Source organism: Solanum lycopersicum, chromosome 3 (genome assembly GCF_036512215.1).
Source record: "Solanum lycopersicum chromosome 3, SLM_r2.1".
Taxonomy (NCBI): domain Eukaryota; kingdom Viridiplantae; phylum Streptophyta; class Magnoliopsida; order Solanales; family Solanaceae; genus Solanum; species Solanum lycopersicum.
In genome coordinates, this window is record NC_090802.1 from 7,768,681 (window position 1) to 7,791,217 (window position 22,537).

The window sequence follows — 22,537 nt, forward strand, 5'->3', positions numbered from 1 at the left end:
GTCTTAAAATAGTTGTCGCATTCTGTTTCTCGATACCTAAACCCACTAGCCCCGCCTAATAAAGGAGGATTAGAATTAAGCCAGGATTGAGGGACCAGAAGAGAGGAAGAAGTCCTTCAGAACATACTAATTCCTCCCTATCTCCTTCAAGATGGATGAGCAGCTAGCACTAATGCCTTAATAAGGATGAACAACAAAAAATATAAGAAACTATCAGAAGAGGATGAAGAAGGTGACCACATATTATTAATTATTATCCAATCAAGAAAAAAGAAGAATCTATAAACTATGAACTAATTCCATTCAGTGGGAAATAAAGAATAACCTCAACTATCTAAAAGAGACATTGATTATGTTGTGGAGAGTGATTGAGAAAGACCGTCAAATCACGCACTTCTAGAAAACTAAAACTATTAACTACCCTGGTGAGTCTAATTCTGAGTTGGAGAAAGAAGCAAGGGATTGGGCGCATCTTCACTAATTTAGCTCACGACTATTATATAACAAGGTTTTATAAAGAGGAAAACTTGCTGCAAATTCTACAACAAGGACTTTGATTAATCACCATATACATTTTATATGTCAAAAAGTGAGATTCAAATTTTATTAGCTCCGAAGCCTGAGAAAATTTCAACTGTACCTGTTTCAACAATTTCACCTTTCTTCTAATTTAGAAAGGCTACTCTGCCCCTTAGAAATCAGTAGGTGTTTGCTTAATCTGTAGTCAAAGGAAGAAAATGTGTTCGCTTTTCATGTTCATTTCAAACTCAATACTCATCTAAGTTATGACCATATTTTCACGTCACTTTTTTTTATGTCCTTTCTATTAATTACTAAATACATTTGCGTTGAAAAAATAAAGGAAAAAAGATAATTATTAAAAACGAGAAAATGAAAATAAGTATCCAACAACTCCATACATAATTGATATTTATAGATTGATACAAGAATTAGATAGAAGGGAATTAAGATGGCATGTAGTTAATTAAGTGAGAATTCAAAGGTATATGGTTTTTTATATAACTCATGAGATTTATTTAGGTGTATTATTTTTTTATACTTATCAAACGAATTGATTAATAAAAATAATGAAGTAAAAATTTCAAAAAATGTAATATAAAATATAGTAGTAATTTTCTATACCAAGAGATGGGTCACATCATCTAGTCTATATCTAGCTTTATAATTATGTATGTAATTTAAAGTAATTTTTTCTCCTAATGAGAGTAAAGATGAAGATTAATTTCTTCTCCCATATATTCTATAAATGTGTTAGATTTATTTCTAATTAAATATTTCACTCATATTTTATATAGAAGAGCTTGTTAAATTCAAGAATATGTACTTCAATCAAGTGAAATATTCTTAAGGACATTTTCATCGACACACCTTAAACCGTAAGTATTTCCTTAAATAAGGTCATTTAAGATTGACTCACACTCGTAATTAATAGTAGACTTATTTGTAAATTCAAACCACCAAAATGTTAGAATCACGAGAACTATAAAGTGTCATGCATGATATTCATGTTAATTTGAGCATAAATTTTGAAGTTGAAATTTAAAAATTTGAATTTCTGAGTTGTCATATTTTGAAATTTGATTTTATGTTTGAACGTACATTTTACTTGAAATAAATTGAATTTTTGTGAGTGAAAGTGAAAATTCTCTCGAGAAGAACATAATTTTGGAACTTGGAAATTATCCAAGCATAGATTTTTAAAATTTAACCCAAAGTTTATGGTCAAATAGTTAATTTCATTTCTTCATCGAATTTATTAGGGAAAAATCTCAGGTCTACCTCTTTTGTATCGTGAATCATGAAAACGTTATTACTTTTTCCAAAAACTTTATTTTGTGCCTAAACATGGCGTAGTTGTATATTGGCTTCTCATAAATGCTTTAATCCCATCCTGTTTGTTTAATTTCTCTTTTTAATCTTGAATTCACTGACTAAATTCCAACTCAATGTTAGTGCTACTCTACTTCCCTCCTTTTCAATTGTGGATTTAAATAGAACGATTTTTAGCCTTAATCAATTAGAATTTCTCAAAATCCAATGTAACAAGAATACTTAAATTTCATTCCCTCGAAAAAGATATTCATTTTCATGACCAAGGGTAGACTTAATTTTGAGTGTGAATTAATCGAGATTCTCACAAGTTCCATATATACAAAAATGGCATGTCTTACTTTGTTAACCTGTAAAGATTTGAATCTTTGACCTCTCATTGATAGAGGCAAGATAATGAGGCGCAAAATGTGCAAGATCTATACCTCATTCGTTTTATAAATGTGGGACAATTTAAAAAAGGTCGAATAAAAATATCGTGTCCATTTCCAAGTGCCTTGTAGTCGCGCCTCCGTCCTCATTCCTTTATTGTCAAAGGCGCCTTTAAGACATAAAAGAAGCACTACTCATGTAAGGAGGACAAGCAGATGATGATATCCAACTTGGCTTCCAACCCTATGTAATTGAGTTAGATGAGTAAAACATCTTATCTGATTTATTAGCTATGAACATAATGAAGTCTGTCATCTCGTTTCGTTACAATTTATAGTAATAACTTACGTCTTTCAATTCATGTGATAAAATTTGACTCACTTAATGATTAGAAATATAAAAGATCATTCTTGAAACAAGTGATTATAAACATGAATGTCATAATATATAAATAGATTAATTGAACACAAAGGTTGTATCAATTCAGAAAATGAGATTAAATGAGATTTTTATCGGAAAGGTGTCCTTGACTGCTTCTATAATTACGTGAACTTACGGATGTGGTGTAAGTAATAAATATGACACTACTTGATTCTAACTCAACAATAAAAGCTAGTTCATTAGGGGTGGATTTCCAAACTGACACGCGAACTAGGAGCTCGAACAATGATGGATCTAAATTTTGTATTAGGTAAAGATATGACACCTAGCCATAACTCATTACAAAAACCTAGCTCATGAAGGAAGGATTTCATAGTCCATTGAGGACACCACCACCGGTCCACTGCCCAATCAATGTGTGACTTTTACCCTCTCTATCAGCATATTCAATTGCACATAGGTTTCAGGCTTTAATGTATTCTGATAAAAAATTGCTTGTAGTCCCTATGACTCTTGAAAGAAAGTGATTCTTCACGCCTCAAAGCAAAAAATTATCTATTATTTTTTTCTAACTCAAATTATCAAGTGATCAATCTTTAGTTCTATATTATAATGCATTCTTCAAATTACCTGATCATAACTCCTTCAGTAGCTAGGAGTTTTTTTCCAATAGACATAGTGAAATGGTACTTCAACTAAAGGAGTTTGTGTTTAAATTAACCCAAGCTTCTTTTTAATGTTATCATGTGTCCTTCTGCTGAATGAATATACTATTATTATACTAATTAAGTACTCTAAATTACGGCGTATTTTTTGTTCAGATACTTTGTGTTAGTTCCTTCCTTTTTTAAATGGAAGGAAACAATGTATCTACGGATGTTTATTTTAGAAAGAGTGAGCATGTTCTATTGTAGTAAATATATATATAATATATATTTCGAAGAGTGTTCTTAATTGATATCAGAATCTTCGAAATTCAACTAAAACATCACTAGGTGGATAAAATATAGAATTTTTGTTTAAGTCATGTGGATCACGAATGAATCTATAATTTCAAGTCCACTAGCTGATTTTGAGAAAACCAAATCAATTGGATATAACAGCATCGTGACTTACTTAATTAAAACCCCAAAATTTATTGTCATCAAAACTAATTTATGAAAGAAAATATTGTAGTTTCTCAAATTCCTTCCTTTCTTTTTTTAGCTGATGAAAAGCCTGATTAGCTGCGCAACACTAATGGCACAATCTACTCATATTACTGTTCAATCTAATTTATTAAGAAGATGTAGTGTTGTACAACTGTATTGATAATTCCATATTTTTTTAGTAAGTGTTTTAATTTGGTTTTTTACACCATATGTAACTAATATTGTGATTGAACTGAATATGGTAACTGCATTAGTTGGAACACTTATCATGGGATAAGACAATATTAATGAAATTGTAAAAATATCTCGTCCTTAAGACATGAGAGTTAAAGGTATGTCCATTACGTACTTTTTTTTGTTCCTCTTTGGTTTGGGACAAAACTAGGCAAAAGAAAAACCTACTAACAAAGGCCTAGGGGAGTGTAGACAAGAGTAAGAGAGAACCAAGCCAGCTAGGCCCTTACATCATAAATTTTCTCTTTCTTATTGGTTTGGTAGTGCTTTCCTTTCTCTGTGGCGAGAAGATAGTGTTGGGTTTTAGCAAGTGTGAATGCGAAAAGAAAAGAGAGAATATGAAAAGTGAGAGAACTACTTTGGAGGGAAAATGAAAAGTCATTTGCAAAGTGCAAATGAAAAGTTATTTCTCCCATATCGGCAAAAGAAAGGGAAATTGTTGTCCATATAGAAGTAAACACTTCCATTACTTCTTAAAGAGCTAAGAAGAAGATGCCCCCTTGCGCCGTCTTCGTCGTCGCTCGCTCGGCCTCGGCTTTGGATTTGGATTTGGATTTGGCAAATAATGTGATTGATTGATAAATTTTTTGGACAAAATTTATTTAATCAGTTTTTGTTAAATGAAATAAATCCTGTTAAAATTATCTCTTATAAATTTGCGGGTAACGGTAACATTCTGAAAAATTGATACTCTTTCCGAAAAGTCGTTACTTTCTGAAAAGTCGTTACTTTCCAAAAAGTCATTATTTTCGTAACAGACACAATTTTCCGAAAAGTTGTTATTTTTTCTAAAAGACACTACTTTCTGGATAAAATGGGTCTGAACAGATTTCACTGAACAAACACGTTCCTTGCTGAAAATGGCTATAAAAGGAAGTCAATTTTTGATTTTTTAAAAACACTGAAATTTTTTCTCCTTCTCTGCATTTATTTTTCTCTCAAATAAAATCAAAGTGTCGATCGACTGAGTCTGTGTGACTTGTTGTTGTTCTTAAGTTCGTTGAAGTTAAAGAAGTTTGAGGTACCGCTATTTCTTTAACAAGTTTAATCCGTTTTATCTTGGGAGAAATTAATCCATAACCTTGGTTACAGTGAGGGGATTAAATTTCTTAAGGACACACAGTAGTTTATGTGGACTCGGATTAATTCTTGTATTTTATGTATTTTTTGCTTCATCTTATTTCTGTTTCTGTTTAGTAACCTTATAAATACAAGTTACTATAAGGATAACAATCTTAAGAAATTTAACAGTTTCTGTATTTGAGGTTTCTGGAGATTAAAACCTTTATGGTTTTCTATTCTGCTTGAATTTTTAAAGTTCATTCGATTAACGATTAAAAGAACATAAAAGCTTTATCGTTAAATCAGAAACAATTTGTGTAAAGATTTGTTCTTTACTGTTAGTATTTCAAATACTTAATTTATCTGCCATTTGTGACAGAAAAAAAAGACTAACTCAAGTCAAACAAATGCTGGAACAATAAGTGCTGCAACAACAACGGTTGCACATAATCTTTCAAATGCAGCCTTTGTGCTTGCTGAGAAACCTGCAAAGATTTCTGGAGTCGACTTTAAGAAATGGCAGCAAAAGATGTTCTTCTATCTCACTACGTTGAGTCTACAGAAGTTCATTAATGAGAATGTTCCTGTTATGTTAGATGAAACTCCGGCTGATGAACAATTCTTGGTAACAGAAGCATGGACACACTCAGATTTTTTGTGTAAAATTTTTATTTTGAGTGGTCTGCAAGATGATCTATACAATGTGTACAACAATGTCAAAACCTCAAAAGAACTCTGGAATGCTTTAGAAAAAGAAGTACAAAACAGAAGATACAAGAATGAAGAAATTCATTGTGCCAAAATTTCTGGACTATAAGATTATAAACAGTATGACTGTCGTCACCCAAGTTCAAGAATTGCAGGTCATAATCCATGATCTCCTTGCTGAATGTATAAATTTATTTAATGCCTATGTTAGAAATATTAAGTTTTCCCTTAATACTCACATAATCTTTAATGTAGGATTGATTGTGAATGATGCTTTTCAAGTGGCTGCAATTATTAAAAAGTTACCTCCATTGTGGAAGGACTTTAAAAACTACTTGAAACACAAACGCAAGGATATGAATGTTGAAGATCTCATAGTAAGGTTGAGAATTGAAGAAGATCATAAGGCTGCAGAAAAGAGGTAACGTGGTAATTCAGCAATATCTGAAGTAAATTTTGTTGAAGAAGATTCCACAAAATTAAAGAAAAGAAAGAAAGCATCTGGTCCAAAAAGCAATCCTCCTAAGAAGAAATTCAATGGAAACTGTTTTAATTGTGGTAAACATGGTCATAGGGCTAATGAATGCCGGGGTCCAAAGAAGGACAAGAAAAAGAAGGATCAAGCAAATTTGGCTGAATCCAAAGGAGAAATGGAGGATCTCTGTGTAATGCTTTCAGAATGTAACTTGGTTTGAAATCCAAGAGAATGGTGGATAGATTTTGGTGCCTCATGCCATGTTTGTGCCAACAAAGAATTATTTTCATCATATACTCCAGCACTTACAGATGAAAAATTATTTATGGCGAACTCCGTTGTTGCAAAGGTGGAAGGAACTGGCAAAGTCCTATTAAAGATGATATCAGGCAAGATGGTGACTTTGAATAGGGTCTCATATGTTCCAGAATTGAGAAATAATTTAGTTTCAATTCCAGTTCTGACCAAGAATGGATTTAAATGTGTATTTTTTTCTGATAAAGTAGTGGTAAGCAAAAATGATATGTATGTAGGAAAAGGCTACCTTAGTGATGACCTTTTCAAACTCACTGTAATTGCAGTTGATATGAATAAAGATTTTGCTCCTTCTTACTTGCTTGAGTCTAAATGTTTATGGCATGAACGTTTGGGACACGTTAATAACAAAACCTTGCAAAAACTGATTAACTTAAATATTTTGCCAAAATTTGAATGCAATAAATCAAAATGTCAAATTTGTGTTGAATCTAAGTATGCTAAGCATTCTTATAAATCTGTTGAAAGGAATTCAAATCTTTTAGAATTGATTCACACTGATATTTGTGACATGAATTCAACACCATCACGTGGTGGGAAAAAGTATTTCATAACTCTTATTGGCGATTGCACTAGATATTGTTATGTCTATTTGCTAAATAGTAAGGATGAAGCAATAGATGCATTAGGCAATATAAAACTGAAGTTGAAAATCAGTTAGATAAAAAGATCAAAATGATCAGAAGTGATAGAGGTGGAGAATATGAATCTCCTTTTGCACAAATATGTTTAGAAAATGGAATAATCCATCAAACTACTGCTACCTACACTCCTCAGTCTAATGGAATTGCAGAAAGGAAAAACTGAACTTTAAAATAAATGATGAATGCATTACTTATAAATTCAGTTTTACAGCAGAACTTGTGGGGGGAAGCTATCCTTACAACAAATCAGATACTTAACAGAGTGTCTCACTCAAAGACAAATGTAATTCCATATGAGAAATAGAAAGGTAGAAAACCCAATTTGAAATATTTCAAAGTGTGGGGGTGTCTAGCCAAAGTCCAAGTTCCTATGCCTAAAAGGGTAAAAATAGGACCTAAGACTGTGGATTGTGTATTCATTGGATATGCCAAAAATAGTAAGGCATGTCGATTTTTGGTTCATAAGTCTGAACATCCGGATATTCATGATAATAAGTTAATGGAATCAGATAGTGCTGAATTTTTTCAACATATCTATCCATATAAAAATAGACTTGAGTCATCTAGTGGGGGATCTAAACAACCCAAAGAAGAACCAAAAGAGAATGAACAAAAAGAAGAAAGTCCAAGACGCAATAAATGTCAAAAGACATCTACTTCATTTGGATAAGATTTTGTAACGTTTCTTCTTGAAAGTGAGCCTCAAACATTCAAGGAAGCAATGTTGTCTAGCGACTCAACCTCTTGGAAGGAGACTATTAATAGTGAATTTAAATCAATCTTAAGCAATCATACTTGGGAGTTGGTTGATCTTCCTGCAGGGAAAAAACCCTTAGGTTCAAAATGGATCATTAAAAGGAAGATGAAAGACGATGGAACTATTGACAAATATAAAGCAAGACTTGCTGTCAAAGGTTTTAGACAAAAAAAAGGTCTTGATTATTTTGACACATAATCGCCAGTGACTAGGATTACATCAATTCGGATGTTAATTGCACTAGCTGTAATACACGGTCTTGAAATTCATCAAATGGATGTGAAAACAACCTTCTTAAATGGAGAGCTTAAAGAGGAAATTTAGATAGAACAGCCTGAGGTTTTGTAGTTCCTGGTAAAGAAAAAGAAGTGTGCAAACTTAGTAAGTCACTTTATGGACTAAAACAAGCACCAAAACAATGGCATGCTAAGTTTGATCAAACCATGTTGTCAAATGGATTTAATATCAATTAATGTGATAAATGTGTTTACATTAAAGATACTCCAAATCAAGAAGTTATTTTATGCCTATATGTAAATGATATTCTTATAATGAGCAAAGACATTGCTATTATAAAAGCTACAAACTGTATGTTTGCTAGTAAGTTTGATATGAAAGATTTAGGAGTTGCTAATGTGATATTAGGAATTAAAATTCTTAAAACTCCTAACGGTGTAGCATTGTCTCAAACTCATTATATTCAAAAGATACTTGAAATATTCAAATTTTTGAATTTTAAAAGGGCAAAGGCTCCAATTGATGTAAACCTTCATCTTGCAAAGAATAAAGCTGAAAGTCAGTCTCAATTGGACTATGCTAGCGTATTGGGAAGCTTAATGTATGTCATTAATTTTACATGACCAGACATAGCTTGCGCTATCAGTAAACTGAGTCGATACACAAGTAATCCTAATCATACTCATTAGTTGGCAATGAAGAGAGTTTTGGGATACTTAGATGACACTCAAAACTATGCTTTACATTACAACAAATATCCAGCCGTTCTTGAAGGACATAGTGATGCAAACTGGATTACTGGGTCAACTGAAACAAAATCCACAAAAGGATACGTTTTTACTATTGGAAGAGGAGCAATATCTTGGAAATCATCCAAACCAACATGTATAGCTCGCTCTACAATGGGGTCTGAATTCATTGCTTTAGACAAGGCAGGTGAAGAAGCTGAATGGCTCCGGAATTTCTTACAAGATATTCCATTTTGTCCCAAACCAATGGCCCCTATATGCATACATTGTGATAGTCAAGCTGCAATAGGAAGGGTTGGACGCATTATGTATAACGGCAAGTCTCGTCACATAAGACGAAGACATAACTTTGTGAGACTACTACTCTCTATTGGAATTGTCACAATTGACTATGTGAAGTCAAAAGATAATGTGTCAAATCCACTTATAAAAGGCCTAAATAGAGAGGGAGTTGAGAAATCATCGACGGGAATGGGACTATGGCCGAGAATAAGTCATCGTGGCGGTAACTCCACCTAGAAGACTGGAGATCCCAAGATCTAGGTTCAAGGAGATAAAACAAAGTCATTGATGACGGTTCAACATTGTCAAAGGAAAAGAAAAATTATTATTATTTTATGGTCCATTCTCATGATAAGACTGTTTAGTAACCAGGATAAAGACATAAGGACTTTTTTTTGGTTTCTAAGTTTGATACATGGAAAATCAAATGGTGTATCTATGGGATAACACATTTAGAAATCACCTATGTAAGTGTGACGTGTAAGCCGCTTCAAGGAGAATCCGGTAAGGCCAATTCTTTAAGCACTTACTATCCAAGATGTGTTCAAGACAGAAACGAACAAAACAATGAGAACTAAGAACAGTTCAAGGGTTGATTGTGTGAAATATGTTGTCTAGGTATACACCAAAGCTCGATGATTCAAAGATATCAAATCTACCGATTGACCGAGTATATCCGATATATGTTCACTATGGAAAGCTTAAAGGGAAACCTAGTTATCCACATACGATTAACCTTTACCTACAAGACACACAAGTTTTTTCATGCATATGTTTTAATAATAGTCTTCCCCATTCATGTGGGGGATTGTTGGGTTTTAGCAAGTGCGAATGGGAAAAGAAAAGAGAGAATATGAAAAGTAAGGGAACTACTTTGGATGAAAAATGAAAAGGCATTTGCAAAGTGCAAATGAAAAATCATTTCTCCCATATTGGCAAAAGAAAGGGAAATTGTTGTCCTTATAGAAGGAAACTCTTCCATTACTTCTTAAAGATCTAAGAAAAAGATGCCCCCTCGCACCGTCGTCGTCGTCGCTCGCTCGGCCTCGGCTTTGGCTTTGGATTTGGCAAATGATGTGATTGATTGATAAATTTTTTGGACAAAATATATTTAATTAGTTTTGTTAAATCAAATAAATCATGTTAAAATTATATCTTATAAATTTGCGGGTAACGGTAACATTCTGAAAAGTCGTTACTCTTTTCGAAAATTCGTTACTTTCCGAAAAATCGTTACTTTCCAAAAAGTCATTATTCTCCTAAAAGACACAATTTTCCGAAAAGTTATTATTTTTTCCAAAAGACACAACTTTCTGGATAAAATGGGTCTGAACAGATTTTACTGAACAGACACGTTCCTTGCTGAAAATGGCTATAAAAGGAAGTCAATTTTCGATTTTTTAAAAACACTAAAAAAATTTCTCCTTCTCTGCATTTATTTTTCTCTCAAATAAAATCAAAGTGTCGATCGACTGAGCTTGTGTAACTTGTTGTCGTTCTTAAGTTCGTTGAAGTTAAAGAAGTTTGAGGTACCGCTATTTCTTTAACAGGTTTAATCCGTTTTATCTTGGGAGAAATTAATCCATAACCTTGGGTATAGTGAGGGGATTAAATTTCTTAAGGACACACAGTAGTTTATGTGGACTCGGATTAATTCTTGTATATTTTATGTATTTTTTGCTTCATCTTATTTCTGTTTCTGTTTATTAACCTTATAAATATAAGTTACTATAAGGATAATAGATAGAAAAGGACTCACACCATTGCGACAGTTGGGGACTTGCCCTATCTTAGTATTTCAGAAAACATTTGTTTTTTTCTTCGGATTAGTTTTTAAGAATTTAAGTTTTGCAGACTATCTTTGGATTCTAGTAGCAAACTTACATTAGTATATGTTTTGATTTAATGCTCATACACTGCATATACCTTTTAAATGATTCACATTTATGAATTAACTCAAAAATATATATTATTTAAAAATTATTTCAATATCCTAAAAAAGATGATATGATAAATTTAAATATATTTCTACAATCGCCGCAAATTTCACTAGTTAGTATAAATAAAACGTAGAATAATAGTGCTAGTGTCAATAAGTATTAATAGGGTCAGGTGAATGAGTCTATAAAAGAAGTCAAAAAGAAAGAAAAAAAAAGGAAAAAACTATCTTTGTGCATTCCAAGACAAAGCAATAGTAGTCACATTCACGTGAGTGTAAATAAGTGGTAATTTATAGGGTTAGGTGAATGAATCTTAAGAATAAGTCAAAAAAACAAAAAAAAAACAATCTGGTTATTATTCCAAGACAAAGCAATACAGTAGTCATCACAAGCATCATGTGATGACTGAAATACAATAGAATCCTCGTGAGTGAGCTGTGCATGGTTCTCATGAATCAAACTCCTATATATTGTAAACAAGTTCTTCAACAATTTCCCATCCTACCATCTATCATGGCAAACGAGTTCCATGGATCTTCCTAAAGGAGTTCTTCTCCCAACAACCCTAAGTTCATCCAAATCATTACTTCATTAGACATATTATGCCGTCTAGTAAGTAATTAATTGTAATTTTAGTCCTTGTAAATTGTTGATTTAGTCCAAGATATAAGTTAAACTAATTGTGTTTGTATGAAATTAAATTTGCCATTTCTTTTGCACACAGAGTAAACATTTTATTTTGTAAATGTTATGGAATGTAACTCTTAGCATATATATGTTAAATTTTTTTTTCTAATCGGCACTTATTTATAGCAAATTAATTACTATTTTGCAGCTTTGTGAACCATTATAAGTCACGATGGAAGAAAAGAGAGAGAAAATCTACCTTATCACTTACTTTAATATTGCCTTCGTCTTAAAATAGTTGTCGTGTTCTGTTTCTCGAGACCTAAATCCACTAGCCCCACCTGATAAACAAGGATTAGAATTAATCAAGGATTGAGGGACCAAAAGAGAGGAAGAAGTCTTTCAAAACATACAAATTCCTCCCTATCTCCTTCAAGATGGATGAGCAGCTAGAACTCATGCCTTAATAAGGATGAACAACAAAAATATAAGAAACTATCACAAGAGGATGAAGAAGGTGACCACATATTATTAATTATTATCCAATAAAGAAAAAAGAAGAATCTATAAACTATGGACTCATTCCATTAAATGGGAAAAAAAGAATAACCTCAACTATCTAAAAGAGACATTGAATATGTTGTGGAGAGTGATTGAGAAAGACCGTCAAATCACGCACTTCAAGAAAACTAAAACTATTAACTACCCTGGTGAGTCTAATTTTAAGTTAAAGAAAGAAGCAAGAGATCGGGCACATCTTCACTAATTTAGCTCACGACTATTATATAACAAAGTTTTATAAAGAGGAAAACTTGCGGAATATTCTACAACGAGGACCTTGATTCATCAACATATACATTTTATATGTCAAAAAGTGAAATTCAAATTTTGTTACCTCTGAAGCCTAAGAAAATTTCAACTGTACTTGTTTCAACAATTTCACCTTTCTTCTGATTTAGAAAGGCTACTCTGCCCCTTAGAAATCAGTAGGTGTTTGCTTAATTAGTAGTCCAAGGAAGAAAATTTGATCGCTTATCATGTTCATTTCAAACTCAATACTCATCTAAGTTATGGCCATATCTTCACGTCACCTTATTTTATGTCCTTTCTATTAATTACTAAATACATTAGCATTGAAAAAATAGAGGAAAAAAGATACTTATTAAAAAGGAGAAAATGAAAATAACTATCCAACAACCCCATACATAATTGATATTTATAGATTGATACAATCATTAGATAGAAGGGAATTAAGATGACATGTAGTTAATTAAGTGAGAATACAAAGGTATATGGTTTTTTACATAAGTCATGAGATTTATTTAGGTGTAAGATTTTTTTTTATAATTATCAAACGAATTTATTCATGAAAATAATGAAGTAAAATATTCAAAAAAAAAAATGTAATATAAAAGATAGTAGTAATTTTCTATACCAAGAGATATGTCACATCATTTGGTCTATATCTAGCTTTATAATTATGTATGTAATTTATGGTAGTTTTTTCTCGTAATGAGAGTAAAGATGAAGACTAATTTCTTCTCCCATATATTCTATAAATGTGTTGGATTTATTTCTAATTAAATATTTTCACTCATATTTTATATAGAAGAGCTTGTTAAATTAAAGAATATGTACTTAAATCAAGTGAAATATTCTTAAGGACATTGTCATCGACACACCTCAAACCGTAACTATTTCCTTAAGTGAGGTCATTTAAGATTGGCTCACACTCGTAATTCAAAGTAGACTTGTTTGGAAATTCAAACCACCAAAATGTTAGATTCACGAGAACTATAAAGTGTCATGCATGATATTCCTGTTAATTTGAGCATAAATTTTAAAGTTGAAATTTAAAAATTTGAATTTCTGAAGTTGTCATATTTTGAAATTTGATTTTATGTTTGAACGTACATTTTACATGAAATAAATTGAATTTTTGTGAGTGAAAGTGAAAATTCTCTCGAGAAGAACAAAATTTTGAAACTTGAAAATTATCCAAGCATAGATTTTTAAAATTTAATCCAAAGTTTATGGTCAAATAGTTAATTTCATTTCTTCATTTAATTTATTAGGGAAAAATCTCAGGTCTACCTCTTTTGTATCGTGAATCACGAAAACATAATTACTTTTTCCAAAAACTTTATTTTGAGCCTAAACATGGCGTAGTTGTATATTGGTGTCTCATAAATAATTCAATCCCATCTTCTTTGTTTAATTTCTCTTTTTAATCTTGAATTCACTGACTAAATTCCAACTCAACGTTAGTGCTACTCTACTTCCCTCCTTTTCAATTGTGGATTTAAATAGAACGATTTTTAGTCTTAATCAATTTGAATTTCTCAAAATCTAGTGTAAGAAGACAAATTAAATTTCATTCCCTTGAATAAAATATTCATTTTCACGACCAAGGCTAGACTTAATTTTTAGTGTGAATTAATCGAGGTTCTCACAAGTTCCATATATACAAAAATGGCATGTCTTACTTTGTTTCCTTGTAAAGATTTGAATCTTTGACCTTTCATCGATAGAGGCAAGACAATGAGGCGCCAAATGTGCAAGATCTATACCTCATTCGTTCTATAAATGTGGGATAATTTAAAAAAGGTCGAATAAAAATATTGTGTCCATTGCCAAGTGCCTTGTAGTCGCGCCTCCGTCTTCATTACTTTATTGTCAAAGGCACCTTTAAGACATAAAAGAAGCACTACTCATGTAAGGAGGACAAGCAGATGATGATATCCAACTTGGCTTTCAACCTTATGTAATTGAGTTAGATGAGTAAAACATCTTATCTGATTTATTAGTTATGAACATAATGAAGTCTGTCATCTCGTTTCGTTACAATTTATAGTAATAACTCACTTCTTTCAATTTATGTGATAAAATTTGACTCACTTAATGGTTAGAAATATAATAGATCATTCTTGAAATAAGTTATTATAAATATGAACTTATAAATATGAATGTCATAATATTTAAATAGATTAATTGAACACAGAGGTTGTATCGATTCAAAAAATGAGATTAAATGAGATTTTTATCGAAAAGGTTTCCTTGATTGCTTCTATAATTAGTGAACTTCTGGATGTCGTGTCTGTAATAAATATGACACTACTTGAGTCTAACTCAACCCTAAAAGCTTGTTCATTAGGTATAGATTTCCAAACTGACCAGCGAACCAGGAGCTCAAACGATGATGGATCTAACTTTGATATTATGTAAAGATATGACACGTAAACATAACTCAATACAAAAAACTATCTCATGAAGGAAGGATTTCATAGTCCATTTGAGGACACCACCACCAGTCCACTGCCCAATCAATGTGGGACTTTTACCCTCTCTATCAGCATATTCAATTGCACATAGGTTTCAGGCCTTGATGTATTCTGATAAAAAAAATTACTTGTAGTCCCTATGACTCTTGAAAGAAAGTGATTCTTCACGCCTCAAAGCCAAAATTTATCTATTATTTTTTTTTAACTCAAATTATCACGTGATCAATCTTTAGTTCTATATTATAATGCATTAGTTGGAACACTTATCATGGAATCAGACAGTATTAATGAAATGGGAAAAATATCTCGTCCTGAAGGCATAAAGAAGTTAATTACAACTATATATTGCTTGCTAGTTCAATGTACTAATGACAAATAAATATATTCACATAAAGTAAATCAGTAAATAAAGTGCTCAATAAACCATAATTGGTAATCTAATTACTCATTTTCTTAATTTATGAAGCAAAAGAATAATCTGTATACACACTTTAATTTACCTAAATTCATCAAAATTGCTCACAAATTTTTTAGTTAAAAGCATTTAAAACAAGTTAATTCAAACACACTCTTAATCAAACCCCGACCAATTTAATGTATTAACGTGACATAATCATTTAATAAATTTCTTAGTAAACCATAATTCGTCGTCCAATTACCCATTTTCTTAATTCGTGAAGCAAAACAATACTCTCTCCGTTTTAAAAAGAATGATCTCATTTTTTTAGTATATTTCAAAAAGAATGACCCCTTTTTAATTTTTGGAAAAACTTTAATTTTAACTTTTCACATGACATATTTAAGACCACAAGATTAAAGAGCATTTTGGTATATTTGTCATAAATTTTAATTTAGAGCCACAAGATCAAAAAAAATTCTTTCTTTTCTTAAACTCCATCCAAGTCAAACTAGACCATTCTTTTTTAAACGGAGAAAGTAATGTATAAACACTTTTAATTTACCTAAATACTTCAAAAGTGCTTACAATTTTTTTAGTTAAATACACTTAAAACAAGTCAATTCAAACAGTCTTAATCAAACACCACCCAAGTTCAATGTACTAATGTGACATAAAAAATACATATTCAAATAAAGTTAATCATTAATTAAATTTCTTCGTAATCTAATTACTCATTTTCTTAACTAAAAAAGATAAATTCTATACAACTTATTTATAAATTAAATAAAACTATTACCTCATAGTCAAACACATTTTCAAGAAAACATTAAATTCAACTCTTAAGTATTTGACCACATTCGATTTTGTAACCAAATTTTGCAAAAACATCCCATAGGTTATTTTAAAGAAATATTATAAATATATGATAATAATAATAATATAATAAGATATTAAAATAATATTTACAAAAACCGAATTTTGACCATGATAAGAGTGAACCATTCATCTAGCAGCAAAGAAGAAGAAGAAATGGCGAGATTTTCAGTTGGAAGAGATGAACATGATAATGATGAAGGAGGACCCTGTAACTCCAGCACATCTGTATGCAAGAGACGGAGGACTACCGCCGGAAATTTCTCTCGCGGCGTCGTAATCCGTCAACAAGAAGAAGTAGAAGAAAGAGAAAGGGAAAGGGTTGTTCAGGAAAAAGTAGAGGAGGAGGATTGGGGATCGGAATCTGAGGGAAATTTCCGATCGAGCGGTGATCGGAGGGTGCCAGTTCGTGAATCCGAGGTTTTAAGAAAGAACAGGTCTATTTCTGGTGAGAGCGTGTATCAGAATTTTGAGGATTCAATCATAAACAGGTCAATTTCTGTGACGTTATTGGATCCGGATGTGTTGGATTGCCCGATCTGCTTTGAACATCTCTGTGTTCCTGTCTTTCAGGTTTCTTCTTTTTACCCTTTTCATTGCTATTAGGAGTATAAGAATTTATCTGTGTTGGAATTAATTGTGTTTGGAGAATTCTTAATTTTCCTTTAGAGGTTTTTGAAGACATGGTCTTGAATAGAAGGGAATTTGTATTGACATTTATAATCTTACCAATATACTTTATTGCTCTTAGGGTGTAAAAGTTACAGTTTTTGTTAATCCAACAGTGGGGTTTGGGAGGATAGAGTTTACGCAGACTTTAGCCGTGCCTGGTGGAGGCGGTTTTAAAAAATAAAATATAGAAGTAGAGCAGACATGTCAGATAATAGAAATATGATTACTTAGCATTCAGTATTGCATTGGAAAAGCATAGGAAATGTGGATCTGTTAAAGAGTTTAGTTGGGAGAATTGCTGACAGTGGAATGACTGTGCTTATCCCATCTCATGTGGTTCTAATTTTGAAGTTATAACATTTCATTCAAATTGGAGAATAACTGGCTAATATAGGTCTTTGTTTTACTGGTGAAGTCATAGTCTTGATGGCGTAATATTCAAGTTAGAGGAAGCACTGGGTTATGGTGGAGAATAATAAGACACTTTAAGTGGGGAGATGGCTACCAGGTTCAATCAAGTTAATCTCATTCTGACTAGAGATTACAAATGGGTGTCATTGTAAATGGGTTTCTTCTTTTTGCATCCCGATTTAATCTGGGCTTAAGTTACATTGTAATTAGGCTTTTTTCTTGCAAAATATCTGGTGAGATAGTTTCTTCCCTTAATGTTATTGTTGTGTTTCTAAAGATCGCTAATGCCCAAATTTCCCTGTTCCTTTGACAATAAGACTTTATCCCACTTCACAAGGTGGAATTAATGCTCTTCACGGTTTCCTTCCCATAGGAAGCCCTTCTCAGACCAACTAGTTGCTCTTTCACCTTATATGACATTGGGATGAGGGACGTAGGTAGGTACGCTGTCCAATACACTATTGATGGGGTTAGCTTTCCTCCCATAAATAGATATTGCATGTTCCAGTTTGCCAGCGTCTTCTCCACCTTTTCCATCACTACATTTCATATCTCATGTGCTTTGCATTTTGCATCCAAAGGGAGACCAAATTAAGTAGAGTGGAAAGAGCATGTGCCATACCCCAGGATTCCGTGCCAGGGTATTCAAAGTAGACTTCGTTGATAGGGTAGATCTGGTTCTTCATCATGTTAATATGTAATCAAGAGACAGCTTCAAACAGCTTCAGATTTAGATTGAGATATAGAACTTGAAGTGCCTCTGCCCCACAAAGGATTAGGGTATGAGCAGTGATTAGAAGTTATTAACTGTTTGTTGTTCCTTCTTGGAGATCTATCTAATAGAAGTTATTAACCGTATACTATTTCATTTTTGGAGATCAATCGTGATAGAGGTTATTAATTGTATACTATCGTGATAGAAGTTATTAATTGTATACTATTCCTTTGTTGGAGATCTATCTTGATAGAAGTTATGTACCTAGGCCTCTTTTTAGAACTCTTGGTTTTAGCTCACGGTAACTTAAGATTTAATCTTGTTACTGCATTTAAAAGCATACTAAACTGAGGTTCAGATCCTAAATTCTACGTCCTTCTCCTTGCCAGGGTGGTTAATTTATGTCTTTTTTCATCTAAGGTTGAATATAGCTATTGGTAATCAATTTGTTGTTATTGCAACAAAATATGACATTTTAATGCATGAGCGTGTTTTAAATGAAATTATTGAGTCTTTTGGACGAAGCAAGAAATTAAAGCCATGACTCTAGGTTTACGGCAAATGCTAATACAAAGAGCTAAATAGTGAAATTTAAGTACGATTTGTTTACGCTTTCCATGTAACACATTTTTCTTTATCCCTACTTCTTAAGCTATGTACTTAGATAAACCTTGAAAATTTATAAGCATGCAGAGTAGAGTAAGCTATCATCTGCAAACATTCTAACTGCTTGCAATGAATATATTTTCTGACATCCTTTTTTCTTTCTGGACAAAAATATAGTGTGGGAATGGGCACATAGCATGTGCCCCTTGCTGCATCAAGATTGCTAATAAGTGTCCATCATGTTGTTTGCCAATTGGATATAACCGTTGTCAAGCTATGGAGAATGTTCTAGAATCTCTGAAAGTGTCAGGCGTGAACAATAGGTATGGTTGCAAGGAGATTCTGAATCTTAGTAAGAAAATTGACCATGAAAATGTATGAATCTATGTGCCTTGTTTTTGTCCTTCCCATGGCTGTGACTTTATAGGTACTTCAGCAAAGGTATATGCACATTTTAGCGAGAAACATGCATCTTCAGCAGAGCACATTTCTTTCAATGTTGTCCATCCAATTTATATAGAAAAAGACCAAAGGTACATAATTCTTCAAATGAGGACAGATGTTATACTTTTTATCATCAACCATGCTAGTGACTGTGTTGGAAGTGTTATCAATATCATCTGCGTTGGACCATTTAAGCAGAAGAGAAGGTTCTCATACGAACTTGTAGTAACTGATGGGGAAAGCTCTTTTAAACTAGAATCTGTTGAAGAGAGTGTGCCAAACTGGTCAGAAGTTAGTCCTTTGAAGAAATTCCTTGTGGTCCCAAAAGTTGTCGTTAATTCCAGTGCTCGGCTGAAGTTGAATGTTCTCATAGAAAACAAGGAATGAGAATTGATATCTTATTTTACTATAATTTCTAAAAAAGTTCTACTATTTAAAAAAAATTACAAATGTATCTATCCTCTTTCAAACGCATCAGTATCTCCTCTCGATACATTCATATCCTCTATTGGATACATCTTTATCGCATCTTGAATACATCCCTATCCTCTCTTTGATACACCTCTCCCTTCTCGGATACATCCATATTCTCTACAGCCCTCTCTCTCGAACTCATCCATGAGCTATGTGTCTGCATGTTTTCTCAACAGCAATTTATCACTATCGATGTGTCCGCGTGTGTGCTGATTTATATGAAATTATTTGATTCTAAGAAATTTTTTTGTAATTTGAAAAAGGCATAATACATAAATACACCCTTTAACTTAACCTCTTTTTATATTTATGCCCTCCAACTTTGAGTTTGCACAAATAGACACTTAAACTTGTATAAAGTTGAACAAATAGGAACATATGTCCTACTTGTCATAATACATGTAGGACATAGAATCGTCAATATGGGCTAGGCACGTTGGGCCGGCTTGGCCTAACCCGGGATTTAATAGGGTTTGGCTAAGATTTTTGGAGCCCATTTAAGAAAAAGATTTTTTATCCTGGCCTGAATAAACCTGTTGATTTGATGGGCTTGAGAAATATAGGTAGGGTCGGCCCATGGGCCAATAATAATTAATTAAAAATTTTAATATAATATTAAATTTTAAAATTAAAGAGAGTTCAAATTCAAAATAATTAGGTTAATATTTTTTATATATATTTATACTTTTACTTGAAAAAAAAAACTTAATAAATAGAGATAATTTTAGAGACCTCCCTCTAGGCTTCGCTCTTTATTAATTTATATTTATTTTAAATAGGTTTAAAGAATGGTTACAAGTAAATGAAAATAAAGAAGGTAGACGTAATATCGTAAACCAAAGGGGAGGTGAGTGTTATAGAGCGAAACATGGAGGTCTTTGAAATTATCCCTAATAAATATTATAAAAATAATTTTATTTTGATTTGATTAACAAGTACTAACATTAACATCATGTAATATTGTTTTATCGATATTTATGATAATATTTTAAATTATAATTTAAAATTTAATTTTATAATTTTAAAAAAATATAATTTTTTTTAAAAAGTGGGCTGGTCCATCAAGCCTGTAGCCCCCGTACTTGTGGGTTGGGCCGACCATTTTCTGGCCCACGCCAAAAATGATCTAGCCCGGCCTGACCCGTAAAATGTCAAAGCATGTATGGGTTAGCCCGGATAGGGTGAGCTTGCCCATATTGATAGTTCTAGTAGGACACCACTAGGACACAAATTTCCATGTAGGATGTTTGTGTCTATTTGTTCAATTTTATATAAATTTAAGTGTCTACTTGTGCACATTCAAAGTTGAAGGGTATAATTGTAAAATGAGGCCAAGTTAAAGGACATATTTATGTATTATTCTATTGAAAAAAGTATGGATATAATTTAATTAATTCTTTACACTATGAAAACTTATGAAAATTTTACTTTAAAATAATTTATGTGACATATTTTTCTTTGTAGTCAGTTTCAAAAGAATGATGTATAATATATTTAATTAACATTTTAACTTTAAAATATTCATTTTATTCGTAGTAATATGATTTACAGTCGTATGAACATTTATAGTTGTTTTAGACCATGAGTTTTAAAAGTTTTTTTTCTTTTAAAAAAATCTTAAGTTAAATTAAAATTATATAAACCGAAAGGGAGTGAGTACAAACTTTAGATCAATTTTATATTTATAAAACTTAAGTTTTTGTAACTATTTTGACTTTTAACAAAATTTAAAATGAAAATAATTCACAATTATTTTTATAGTTTTTTTAAAATCAACATTCTGTCGATAATAATCAAAAAATTTAATTGAAATAAGGTAATAAAGTATTTTAATTTTGAAATTCAAGTATTGATATCAATTGACAAAACATTTATTTTTAAGTTGTAAATCATTCATAATTTAATATTTAATGTGTTTCCTAATTTTGACGAATAACACTAATTTATAATAACTCAAGATTGCAAGAAGTAGAAATCAAGACTAGAAAGTGCAACTCACTATTATATGAAGGTCAATATGTAGTTTATCTATTGTGGAAGTTTCATATGTATATGATATATTATTCTATGCCAAATTAATTTTTGTTTCCATATATTTATACAATTTAAAAATTTATCCCGTTAATTGGTTATGTGTTTTATTAATCTACAACTATGCACTCATTATTTTGTCATTTTTTCTATTCTTACATTATCAACTCTATTTTTTTATCACTTAGAATTGTGATATTTTTGTTTTTCTATTTAAGTGACAATTTTTTAAGATAAAACAAAATTTATTTTGGAGATTAAATAAATATCATTTTGGAGATAAAATAAGAAAAAAGATTTACTAATCCATAATCACGAAGATTCACTTTGAAACCCAGCGACGAAGAAAACTTTGAAACTCTTAGCCGCAAAATGAGGGAGAAGGAGTAAAATCATTTCTGGAAAATAATGAAATGAAGGGAAAAAGAGTAATAAAGATTTAAGAATTTAGTCTATGTGGCAGTGAAACCCTATTGGAGTGCAATGTGGAATTCACATGAAATTTAACAACTTTCATTAATAAGGACACTTTTGAACCAATAGTTTGACGGAAAGGGTAGTTTAGAGTGCAATGTGGAATTCACATGAAATTTAACAACTTTCGTTAATAAGGACACTTTTGACCCAATAATTTGACGAAAAGGGTAGTTTTGAGCCGAACAATAGTTTAAAGGTAAATATGAACTATTTTAGATAGTTTAAGGGTAATTTTTACCCTTTTTCTTTTAGTATATGTGGCAGTGGACTCTATTGGTGTGCAATGTGGCATCACATGTGTAACGACCCGTTAGGTCATTTTGAGAACTAGGACTATTTTGGCTCTTTGCAAAAAAATTAAAAGGGTT

The 22,537-nt window shown here is 31.7% G+C and overlaps 1 protein-coding gene across 1 annotated transcript; it reads left to right on the forward strand.

The window, feature by feature from the left end:
• The first annotated feature begins 16,445 nt into the window (after positions 1-16,445).
• On the forward strand, positions 16,446-19,497 carry LOC101256849 (E3 ubiquitin-protein ligase SINA-like 10). Its single transcript, XM_019212708.3, has 2 exons — positions 16,446-16,912; positions 18,921-19,497. The coding sequence occupies exons 1-2, from the start codon at positions 16,451-16,453 to the stop codon at positions 19,122-19,124; spliced, it is 666 nt and encodes a 221-aa protein (XP_019068253.2). The 5' UTR covers positions 16,446-16,450; the 3' UTR covers positions 19,125-19,497.
• The last annotated feature ends 3,040 nt before the right edge of the window (positions 19,498-22,537 follow it).